The 12,741-nt window shown below is 40.3% G+C and overlaps 1 protein-coding gene across 1 annotated transcript; it reads left to right on the top strand.

Moving 5' to 3' along the window:
* Positions 1 to 2,640: 2,640 nt before the first annotated feature.
* LOC306950416 (CDC42 small effector protein 2-B-like) lies at positions 2,641 to 3,958 on the top strand (the record flags this gene model as incomplete). Its single annotated transcript, XM_079540674.1, has 3 exons — positions 2,641 to 2,694; positions 3,143 to 3,244; positions 3,884 to 3,958. The coding sequence occupies 3 exons, from the start codon at positions 2,641 to 2,643 to the stop codon at positions 3,956 to 3,958; spliced, it is 231 nt and encodes a 76-aa protein (XP_079396800.1).
* Between the last annotated feature and the right edge of the window lie 8,783 nt (positions 3,959 to 12,741).

The following is a 12,741-nucleotide window of genomic DNA, read 5'->3' as shown; positions in this document are numbered from 1 at the left end:
TCACCAAGCAGAATAATTTTGCTGCGCCCTTCAAGTTTCTTATCGTGTCCAAAGCCCGTTTTTGGTATAGAAGCATGAGGTGCTGCCTCCTGCCACACCTCACCACTCAGGTATCATACGGATATTACAGCATCATACGAATTAAGTATATAAATAGAACAGTGATCATACAGATAGCATACGGCCATTGGGGGACGGTAACGCCTTGGGAGCAATAACTGAGCAATAGTGCAGAGCAATGATAGGGCGAACTGCATGTTACACTCAGTAGAGGGGATCTGGAATTCAGGCACTGTGGGCTCAGCACGGCCATGCCCTGCCCCTCGCATTCAGCATCTGTGTCTGCGCGTGCTAGCCGTTCCCCCGGCCCTTTGTCTCTCTCTTCTTGACGATAGTGCTGCTGTGGGGAAAAATAGAGGGAAAGAACAACAGGATATTGTCTGCTTCTGGCCCCTGTGCCAACAGTGACAAAATGTTGTTTTCTCTGCGTTTTCGGGATTCTGGTTGGCTTTTATTACTCACGGGTGCGCCCGAACGCGTGAAGATGTGTTTTTAAATTCTTGCAGTTACTGTGGAAACCTTGAATCCCTGGGAGGAAGGTGGTGCCCCGTGTCTGCATGCAGAGGTTCCTGCTCTGGAGGATGACCCTCTGACCCCTGCTGAGGAAAAGAGGAGCTCAGCTGTCAAGCACAACAGGAAGGCATGCGGTGCTGCGGTTTGCTGGGATGACACCTGCAGAGCTGCCGCAGGCGTGGAAGTGAGCCACGGGCTGCACGGTAGTGCCGAGGGAGCTGCGCTGCTGCACGAATCTCCTGCCAAACCACAGTGCTGTTCTGGCTCCCATTCCCTTTTCTGACACCTGTAGTGAGTCTGAAGCACGCTGCAACACAGACTTCTGCAGCAAGTGCTGAAGTGAAGAGGGCATGGAGCAGCACTGAAAAAAGCCCTTTTAGCCATCAGGATTGCAGGCCAGGGACACAAGCTGCAACTGTGCCGGGGCCACCAAGCCAGGAGCTGGCTGCATACAGCACTTGAAGGAGGACGAGCAGGGCACAGGTATGCAGTGAGCGCGGGGCTGACGGCAGGGCTATGCTGCAACTGCAGGGGGGGCTGGGGACGTGCCCCCATCTGATTTGATGCTGATAAACTCTCAGTAAGCCTGATTTCAGAGTAGGTTATTGGTGTACAGACATGCTGTATGATTTTTAAGAAGGCTGTAGATTTGATGGCCTCCTTAACACGAAATAAACCCAAACAGTCTTTGACTAATGCAAAGTGTAGGCAATAGCTTTGATTTCTGCATGCTCCTGTGGGGCCGCGGTGCCTTTGCTGTGCTCACACAGTGGTGAAAATGGCCTGGGTGAGAGGAACAAGTGACTGAAATATGGTAATTTAGCCAGAGAATGAGTTGTATTAAAACCATCCAGTATAAAATGGAAGCTTTGCATTCTGCAATAACGTATCATATAGGGCACCTATAGCTACGAGGCAAATGTAACAAAAGCTCTGGAAGATAAATGACAGAAATTTTAAAAATCTGCTTGAAGAGTGAGAAGTGAGGAGGTGAGGGAAGACTCCAGGGGTGAAAGAAATAGAAGTGCTAATCACACCACTGGGACTGTACAAGAGATGCTTGTGAAGGGGGAGTTTGCACAATTTGTGGAGACTTCAGTGTTGACTGAGAATGGCTGCATTTATGATGTTGCAAATTCTGTTAAGCTGTAAGCCTTTTAAAAAACTTTTAAATAGATTAACCTGTTACTATCTTGCTTTAATAATCTGGAATATGAAAAGGTTGTTATGAAAGCCTCCTCCAGAGCCCTGATTTTTATTTGAAGAAGCTTATGAATCCCTAAACCTAGGAAGTTGGGTTTTATCGCAGCTTTAGGGTGCATACAGCCAGGGAGGTTTCCTGTTTGTGCCTCTGGCTTAGGACTGCTGTGTTAACAGTTCTGTGTTCTGGGAAGCTCTAGGCTTTGTCTCATTAACAGGTTCTGTTGCTGATATAAAGAGCTAAAAAGCTCTTTGTGTGTGTGTGTGTGTGTGTGTGTGTGTGTGTGTGTGTGTGTGGTCTAAGGGCTTTTTGGGGTTCTCTTCACTACAGAAGATGAAAGAAGACTTTCTTTTGCAACTGTTCATAAAGCTTAAGCATTCAATCTGTTGTCTCTTCAGGATATTATCTCTGGAAACACTAAAAGAGCTGAGCAGCTCTGGCAAGCTCTACCTGCACAGGGCCATCAACTGTTGAAGGGGACTTGATGTAATTCTTGCGTTGTTGTAATTACACTTCTGTCAAGAAACTGGAATATATTCTACTGTCTGGGAATAAACATGCACCTCCCAGTGCTGATTTCTGATATGAACATACTGATCTTTAAACTGACCCCACTCTTCTGTATAGATATGTTTAAACCAATTATCTTACGCTCTTGTTTTAGTCTTGCTGAAATGTTTATATCTCAATAACTGCTACAAAGCTTCTGCATTTTCATATAAATTAAACAGTAAACTTTTTCCAGGTATATCTGTCAGGTACTGTCTGTGATCTTTACCTGTGGATCTACAGAAGCGATTCCTTCCTAAACTCACTTCAGAGAAATAATTTAATAACAGGACCTTACCACCTACTGAAAAGATACAATGACTGAGTTCCTGGTTTGTTTTAACTGGTGCAACGGTGAGCAGCCCCAGCCGGTAGGTAGATGCACAGCTGTCATCTCTTTTCTGATTTACTGATTCACAATTTTGTCTTTTGGTTATATGGAAAACGCTGTCATTGTCATGTTCTCTCGATTAAACGAGATAAGTAATGTAATTGCTAAAAATGGATGTGTTATACTGTGTTTGAACTGCATGTATTTTAGCCAGAAGCTTTGTCTATGTGACTGCTTGTAGTCTGAGCCCCTGCATGAAGGGGAATGACTTTCCCAACCTTTTGCTGAATATCAAACAGTGGTAATAAAGGTGAGTTTGAGCCTCCCCTACTGTGAGCAGCCAAAAACTTCTGCTACATTGCCATAAGGAGTCATTTAAGGGGGACAGCACTGATTTTGTTGTTGTTTTTTAACTGGCTGCTTGTTTCTGCCTGAAAACTGCCTCATATTTTGTGAGTTAGAAACATGAGATATCTTCTTTCTCACAGAAGAGGCGTCAGCGATTGGACCGGAACATGATAGGAGAACCAATGAACTTTGTTCACAATGCACATGTGGGGATAAGAGAGATGAGTAGTGACTTTTCATCAGTAAGTGCGCATTCTTGGGTAAGCAGAGATCTCAGTTCAGCAGCCTGTAGAACTGGTAGATGCTAAAATACTAGATAACAGTATGAGAGGAAAAAACAGCATTGTCCCTTGGTTTGTACATGTTCAGTACTATGGGAGGATATGTTCAGCAGGAGAATCTGTATTCCCCTGTGTCATTGTGTCTGATGGGAGCCTGCTGGGATAATGATTCTGTGGAAGCACTTGGCAGGTCCAGATTTCACATCAGCAGCTAAAGCTGTGTAAGGATGAGGGATGTGAGAGTAGTTGAATTTGGGACAGTGAGACCCATTTCGTGCACTGACTTAAAATAATATTTGAAAGTTCTGGGTTTAGTTGCTGCTTCTTCCCGTTACTGTTGGAACCCAGCACTGTAAACAAATGGCTCATCTGCCTCTTTATCATAGAATCATAGAATAGCCTGTGTTGAAAAGGACCATAGTGATCATCTAGGTTAAGCCTCCCTGCCACAGGCAGGGTCACCAACCACTAGACCAGGCTGCCCAGAGCAAAATTAATTAATTAAATTAATGCTTCTAAAAAAATTGCTCTGACAACCAGACTTTATAAGATGAATGTTTTAACTCTAGACCTTCTTTTTCTTTTTTCTTTTTTTCCTAGGCTGTATCAATTCAGGACCACATGAAGTCTAAAGGTGGCTACACAAATGGCACTTCTACAGCTGCTGAGTTATAGGAAATTGAAAGAAGGCTGACATCTGCTCTGTCTTACAAAAGCCTTCTGGACTGTGCTTTCAGATTCACTAAAACCTCTTTATCATGGAGTATAGTGAGTACTTAAGTTATAATAGGTCAGTGCGAGCTTTTGCATTCTTTGCACACTAGCTTCTGAAGGAGTTACTGGAAATTATCCTTAAAGTGTTCTGTGATGGCAGTGCTTTAATAGCAACTGCAGTTTGTCACTGTGGATGACTTCTTAGCTGTGTCCCAAAAACCTCAAAGTTGTCTTGTAGGAGGGGATAGGAAGGCAGTTTAAACCGGCTGGGGTTTTGGTTTGTTTTTCTCTTCAAGAAATGCAGAGATTGATTTTATTTGAAAGACAAGATGTTTGCACTTCTTATGTGGGATAAATTGAATTTCTAGATAGGATGCAGACTAGGTAGCCTGCAATACAACTTTTGACCTAATTTTTGGATGTTTTATAACCTGAGGCATAATTCTACTGAGCAGTAATTTGGTTTTTTTGTTTGTTTGTTTCTTTGTTTTATTTCTCCAAGGCTTTTTCTAGTGAACAAACTCTAGTTTAGTCTGCAAACACCAGTGAAACTTCTGCCTTCTGTGATAAAGCTTTTGTAAAAATGCAAGTTTTGCAGACCAACCCACTCAGGAAAACAAGTATTTCTCTCAGCTGCTCCCCTCCATAGTGTAACTGATGGGTGTTGATGCAACAATGCTAATAACAATATGCTCACAACTGCATGTTAATTTTGCACAACCCCTATTGAATTTTAAACAAAGCCTACTCTAAGATCACTTTCCATTATATCCTACCTATAGCAATAGCTTTATGGATCTTGAAGAGGTATCTCCAGATTCTGCCTTCTTAATTTCAACATTTTTCCCTCAGATGAAGTATTTCTTATACGTGGTTTTTACTTAAAGTATGGTTTAAGTGACAGAGACAAGAGGATATTAAATGGAAACTGCCTATTACAGACTTCCAGCACTTCATAAATGCAGATATTTAGACATACCCAAACTACAGTTTTTCACTTAGTTCTTATTAATCTTCCTTTTCAGTGATATGCTAAAACTACTGAAATAGAGCTAGATTTCTCTCTTATCCAGTCACTGACAACTGCTCTCTGACAAAATTATGAGTGAGTATTGGTGTAGAGACTGTGGAAATTTGCTTGCTCTCATAGGATTAACTAAATACAAGCGTTTAAATTTCTGCAAAATCCTCACCAGTAAAACCGTAAGTTTTTGGGGGGTCTCTTTCCTTCTTGCTCTAGGCATAAGATCAGTCATCAACCTTTTTCATTAAAAATAAAGTATTTGCCAGCTGGATTTTCTTGCAAGGGAGTTTTTTAACCAGTATGGCTTATGATAGTTCTTAAATCTGAATGCTTGGCTTTGCTGAAGTTCTGCTCTGCAAAGCATGTAATACAGTGTATTAGGGAAGTCAGAACATGAAAGGTAGTTCTGTGTTTCTGTGTGTGTTCCCAAAAGAAACTTTTTCCCCATGCTTCCTTCCCATATTTCATCTTCAAGGACTAAAGAGGAAGAGAATGATAATTTCCTTAATAGTCAACAGCTGATGGTCACATTTAACCACATCAAAAAGAATTTTAATGTCCGTGTCTTGCTACATCCTTACTTTTGAACTAGAATACATGTGATATTTTAATACTATTTAAAATCACCTTGTTAACCATAAATGTAGCTTTTTAAACACTTTCATATTTCTGACTTCTATCCTCAGACTTATTCCAACAGCCTAGTTAGGATGCAGAGTTCAAAGAAGCAAAATTCTATATACTGTTGAGAAAGCATAAAGTGGTCAAGTTATTTTTAAAAATAAATTCTAACTGATCTGCTATTACATTGAATTTGTGTATTCATTAGTCTGTACTTACACAGAAAGAGCAGGGAGAGGAGAGCTGTGATGAAGAAAATGGGTTGTATGTTCTTAATGCTGGAGGATAACAAGCCAGAGGAGAATTAGTACTTCTTGAAGACCCATTCTGTATATTTTTAAGATAAAGGTGCAGTGTATGCATGACTAGAAGTAAAGAGGTTGGGGATCATGTTTTTTAGTTCTCATGGCTGAAAATACATGGACAGATAATCTTGTTATTACTCTTACCTGTAGGAAAATTCCAGTCTTCATTCTATAAACCAAGCAGTGCTATCTGGTACAAAACTCATCTTCATCACACTGTACAATGTTAACAAGGGCCATATACAAGTAAACTCAGTAGGCCTGTTATTAAAGGAAATGTTTGCTATTGCATTAAAGGTGCCATTATTTCTTAAATGTAAACAAACATGAAAGCATGTCTCAGGCATTTTCTTTGTTGTATAATTAGAAGCATATTTAGCTGTAGTCTCTCATGTAACACAGTATAAGCCAAACTAGGTCATAATAAATCTGTTGAAAGAGGCACTGCACTCCTTTCATACTGTGAATTTCTTGGTATTTTTCTCCGCACTGAAGATCTGTTGGTCAGGTGGATGAATCAGCATGGCTTGCAACTTTACTGCACAGAATCCCATTTCTCCACTAGAGAGCACAATTTGCCATCGAGTCAGTTCTGTCTCTGCTCTGTACAAGTTGTTATGCCAGCGTGTAGGGTTTTTGTTGTTGTTTATTTTATTTCAGCCAAGTTAAAATGAGAAAGAAAAAGGAGTGACTGACACCAAGGGATCAAACTTGTTGGTCTGTCTTGTAGGCTGTGATTAAGTTACACCAGTAGTGCAAAGTGGCATTGAAAGGTTGCTCTGTGACTCGATGGCATTTTTATCATTTCTTTTTCATACTCAGAAATAAAGTAACATGTGAGAGGAGCAGGATTAAATCTTTCACAGGGAGTCTGTCAGAGTCTCAATGCTGTATCTGCCTTCTTTAAAAAAAACAAAAAACAAAAAACAAAAAAACAAAGAGGAGGAGAGGAACTGTGATTTCAGATACTGTCTGTCCATTTTGTGACGTCCCTGCTGGGCTTTATCAACAATTCCATGCTGTTGACTAAGCTTGCAGTAAGCTTGCAGTCAACTTTTAGAAAAGGTGTTTTGCTTTTCCATGACCTAATGTGTCCTTTTATCTCTTGCTGTGGCCTTATAAAAATTGTGTGGCATTACTCTACATTCCAGTTATCCTATAATATGGTAACTTGCTACCCATGCAGTAGGGCTATTGCTTTGTATGGCTCTGCATATTGGACTGCCAGGTGGTTTTGTAGATTCCAGTATGCACAGACAAGAATTGCTTGCTGTGCCAGCAAAAATAAGCAAAATTTGACAATAAATTCCATGGAGGCATGGTTGTGAAATTTATTACATGTTACTAAGTACAGTAACATTACCAGAAATTATATCCGCCTCTTGAAGATGGTGTGGCTGCTTGATTGTCTTTGGATGTACTTTGTTATCAACACTGTGACACTGCTGTAAAAAAAGATAAGAGTGCTTTGTCTGCCTCTTATAACTGCTGTGAAGAGATGAACAGGGGGAAAAAACAGGGTTGTGTAACAGGTGGGTCAATGATGTCCTCTGGTGAGTGGGCTCCTGCAAGGCTTTCAGATGCTTTGTGGTTCTTAAAGCACTACCTTATAAAATCATTCAGGTACAGTTAGGCATATGATTAGTAATAATGAGGTAGAAGCTAAATCTTTCTTCCTATTGTTTCTTTGTGTTTTCTTTTTTCAAGAGAGCAAACTCTTCAGTGAGGCTGGTTAAAAGGAACACTGGCTATACACTGACTTGCACAGGTAACTAGATTGTGCTTCTAGTTTGAGTCGTGATGGTTGGCTTTCAGTTCTAAGATTCGTAAGACAGATAGGGAAGAGTTAACATCAAAGGTGTGGAGTCCGGAAATAAAAATTGGTTCTGTACGCTACAGATTGGCGGCAAGGCAGAAAATGAAGACAAACCATAAGTAGAACCATGTTTTTAGAAAAGCAAGGCTGCTTGGAATAAATCGCTTACAATACACATATTTTAAAAAAGGGGAGGCTTTGCATTTTAACTCCTTGCAGTTGTTGTACCACTCTTACTATGTATCTTTTTGTGTTAATATATGGGCTAGCTCAGTAGATTTTAGACCCAGAGTGGCATTTAATGATTGAAATTCACAATTTTAGATGCTTCTGTCTATACCCAAAGTCCCTGCGCACCTAAAGAGGTGCTCTCCATCTACAGGCAAACTACACAGTAATGGCTTGTAAGACCAAGCACAGCCTGGTGCATAAGGCCCAGGCTGCTTCTATCAGTGGTTTCCCTGTTTCATACTCATGTGATTACAGTGTGTATATATAAGAAGTGTCTCAGTACCATGCAGAATGTGATCTCTCTAGGAACTGGCCTGTTGGAGAGTTGTTTCTTCAACAGAGCCTTAAGGTATGGATTTATCATAGCGTGCAGCTCTGAGGCAATGTTGTGTTTTTTGCTACACGAAAAAATGAAGTCTCTTTGTTTATTGCTCAGTTCCTTATATCCTAGAGAAGGAAGTGGGAGAGGCAAGTACAGGAACCACTGAAAAAATGAGTTAGACAAGGGAAGCAGATTTAGAAGCCATGGAGAAATGCTATGGTATACGTATATGAGGAATGAGCAGAGAGCAGAACATGTGCAAGTTAATGTTCGTTTCATATCACGCGCAGTCCATCTTTCTTAATATCAACATGGAAAATTGGTAAGGTGTGTACAATTAGTATATGGAGGAAATTGGGCACTTATATGCATGACTAAGCTGGGACTTTATACCCTCCGCTTGCACTGTTTCATGTGATGCTGACTGCCAGTGCCACGTCAGTGGATGCTGGTATGCCCTTTCTGCAGTGTCTTCAGTCATATGAAGAACCCCCAGATGCTAGCTCTGTGTTCAGCAGTTGCTGACTGATGGCATGTATGAGTTTGGAAGACAAGACAACATTTTTTTTATGACAAATGTGAGGTTGCAAGCTGTTGTAACAGCTGAGGGAGAATGCTGAGGCCTGATGCACTCACCACAGCCTCCATGAACACCAAGCGAAGAAAACTTAGAGTTAAAATAATGGTGCTAAAGTGTATTTGACTTCAGTTCACAGTGCTGCCAAAACCTCGGGGAAATTAACTGGATCAATCTGGTGCTCACTCTGGAAGAGTGTGGACAGGTTGGAGCTGAAAGATGATGGAGATTTCCTCCAGTCTGAGGGGGTCTGAGTGATTTTCCACTCAGTGCAGGGCAAGATACCAGGAGGTAACCTACAACAGCTTTCCAGACAGACCTTTGCTCTTGATGCTGTGCAAAGAAAGGAAGCATGAAAGAAACCCGCGAGAGCACTTCTGAGTAGGGAGGGGCATTACCACCGTGTGTGTGCCAAAAGAGCGCACAGCGTGAGGTGCTTGACCCTGAACGAGGACTGCTGTCTTCTCCTGGGTGCTTACAGCTGAGCAAAATCATGTTATAATTAAGAATTGTGGCCTTTCAGGGAGTCTGGGGTGCGCTGGCACTCTTAGGGCTCTATATCACCTCAACTTAGTGCCAATGAACTTGTTAAGCATTGCAGTATGGCTACTGAACATTTTGTTCTGTTTTTGTACACCCTGTAACATGACCGAAATCCTGAAATGTTATCCAGAAATGTTCAAATGGGAAGAAGTTTTCTTAATCTAGTGTTAATGTGGTTAAGATGGGTGAGATGGGCAAGAACAATTCTCGGCTCCAGGTCATCATCTGAATTGTGAATTTAGGGCCACAAAGCAGACAAACTTTTCTGAATTTTATTAAATCAATGTAAATGGGAAGATTCTCATGGTACCAGTTTTTTATGTTTCCTCAGATACTTCCATATAAATCCAACCTGGACAAAACCAAGGTTATTGTTACCAGATGTCCACCTTTATTCAGGAAAAAGGAATTCAAGATGAATGATGTCTTTTATTGTTAATTTTCTCAGATTTTGGAAAATTCAGATGGCATAATATTGGACAGAATATTTAATTGCATATATAATACGTGGTTAAATGTGTATGTAGATAGATCTTGCATCTTAAGTAATGTGGAAGAAAATAATCCATTCTTTTAAACTGAATCTAGTGGCTTACTGAAGGTTAAGAACTGAACTGAAGACTACAGTTACACTTTTTGGGTATGCTGATAGAGCTGACATTGGCCCGTACAAGTAGACGACTAATTTTAGATACTTCATCAAATAATTAGAAAAAGTGTTAGATTATAGGATTTTTTGTCACAGTATTTATATGCATCTGATCTTGCTGGTCCTTAAGAAAGATGTGGACCTTTCCCGTAATTTGCTTAAGCAGAGACTGAAGGTGAATGGAGACAAAACAGATGATGAGTAATTAACCTCATCATAGTGAGCTGTCTGAAACAAAGGATTTGTACATCACTCAAAACAATCCCATTTTTTGTATGTATAAATCCATTAAAAATAATATCTGTAAGGTTGTCGAGTCGAGTGCTGAAGCTGCAAATTAATAGTGAAAGTAATATGCTTTTAAATGCATATTTATGCAAAAGTTATCCATGTTTACTCTCACAGTCTCTGCCATCAGGGAATATTAAAACCTGACACAATACCTTTGAGAGTATGACACAAACTTGAAAACGTAATTCAGAAGTAAGGCTTATAGTGCTTCCTTAATGCATGCTAAGGTGACCTTGCTGCATAATGGCATGTGAGGAAGGCTTTCCCTAGTTTCTCTTAACTTCTTTAAACATTACCTTTGAAAACCCCATTTGAATTGACTATTCTCTCTGCTGTATAATGTCCAGCAAACTAAGACACCTCTTGATTGTGTACATTAACATTAACTGATGCTCAGATAAGGCTGTTAGTACATGGGGAGAAGTTGATAGATGTGTGTTTGAATGAATAAATACTCCTTAACTGCCAGTATTACTGTGTTTTGGATCATTGTCTTGAGGGGAGATAGAAGACTGTCAGGCTGTTACCATGTAGGTACGTCTCTCAGAGATGGCATCTTTCAAAAACAATGTTCCCTGAGTCACTTTAATCAAGAGGTTTCACTGTGAAAGAGACAAGAGTTTCTAGGGTGGTAGAATTTGCTTTGGTTAAACCACTTCCTTTTTCATGTCACCTGCTTTATTTTGCCCTATTACTCTGCCCTCTACTTAATTTTCCTATGAATATATTTACATTGAGTGTTTGAGTCACTGTTCTCTCTTAGTTCTTAGAAATTAACACATTAAAAATTCCTCAATCCTTTTGAAGCTTGTGTGTTAATTAACCCCGAATCCCTGCATTACTGATTTCTGTATGAAATAACTGTTCAGCGTGAAGAGTCTAGTCTCTTAATTACAATGTTAGTCCTCTAAAAATCATGCATTGTATTTTCTTCTGAATGTTTAATGCTGGTAGCCACCCTTGCAAGCTGCCTATCTAACGAGGTAACAATCTTCTGTTTACAGTTTTTCACTCAAAATTAGAGGATAGTAATTCAAAGATAACAGAAGAACAGATTGAAATGGATAGAGAGATATAGGAAAAGAAACAGAAAAGACAAGTTGGTTTGGATAAGCTTATTTAAAAGCTAAGGTGACATGCATGAAAAAAAATACCCCATATAGTTCCTAGCACCATTGGAGAATCAGGAGAATGGCACTGGAATGGAAAATGTTTCAGATGCGTTTCCTAATGCGCAAAATAATTTGTGTTTAGAAGTGTGTGCATGTTGTGAAATACAGGCAGGTGGAAGGAAGGGATAATTTCATAATCTCTTCAAAAAGGATTTCAGTATATGCATGTTATTATTCAAACAATTTATTTTCTGTGCTAATGGCTATTTAGCTTAGTTTCTGCTTTCAAACAAATGTGCTCAAAGCCTGCTTTAAACGTGTGTGTTCCTAAAGCTTTGAAATGCTTTAGGAATGCCTGAGTCATTACAGGTTTTATTTCATGTTGATGTTTGGGTTAGGGAAGGGGTTTTTTGGAGAGAGTTGTTTCTGTTATTTTCTTTGATGGATGTAATTATGGCAGTTCCGGAAGGATGCAATTCTTGGCGTGGTTTGTTGGTATCTTATGCTGCTTAGGTAGAACCTATGGGTAGGAGTTTCCCTCCCTGCTATATCCAAAATGAGTTGGAGATTGAAAACTGTGTGTGTGTGTGGGGGGGGGGGGAGTCTTTTAGGCCTTGAAGTCATTCTCCAGGTTCAGAAGATCTTTGCAACCTAATCGTCTTCTGTCTGGGGTTAAAAATAACATTTATTTTTCTCATACTGCTGTACTTTGATACTATGTTACCTGCTTTTATTTCTGGTTAAATGTTAAAGCTAACATTAAAAATTAGGGATTGCTTAAATTGCCAATAAAGATTTCAGAGGAGGATATATGGATGCCCAGGTCATGAACTAGCATTAGGGCTCTTCCCTGCAGGTATTTCTAGCCTGCACAGTCCTGCTGGACTACAGGGAACATATTTAACGTTTGAGATGTTGGTGCAGCATCCTTCAACATCTATCAGATCATAGAATCTTTAAGGTTGGAAGAAACCTAAGATCACTAAGTCCAACTGTCCACTAAACCAAGTCCCTCAGTGCCACATCTAAACATTTACTGAAAACTTCTAGGAACTCCCACCACTGCCATGAGCACTGCCTCACCGCTTTGTCTAAGAATTTTTTCCTAATATCCGACCTGAACATCCCCAGCACAACTTGAAGGCATTCCCTCTCATCCTATCACTAGTTGCCTGGGAAAAGAGGCCAACCTCCAGCTCACTACAGCCTCCCTTCTGGTTGTCCTAGAGAGTAATGAGGTCCCCCCTGAGCTT

This window comes from Tetrao urogallus (genome assembly GCF_951394365.1).
Source record: "Tetrao urogallus genome assembly, chromosome: 11".
In the NCBI taxonomy this organism is placed as follows: domain Eukaryota; kingdom Metazoa; phylum Chordata; class Aves; order Galliformes; family Phasianidae; genus Tetrao; species Tetrao urogallus.
The sequence above is the reverse complement of the archived record's forward strand: the minus strand, read 5'-3'. Positions and strand labels throughout refer to the sequence as shown.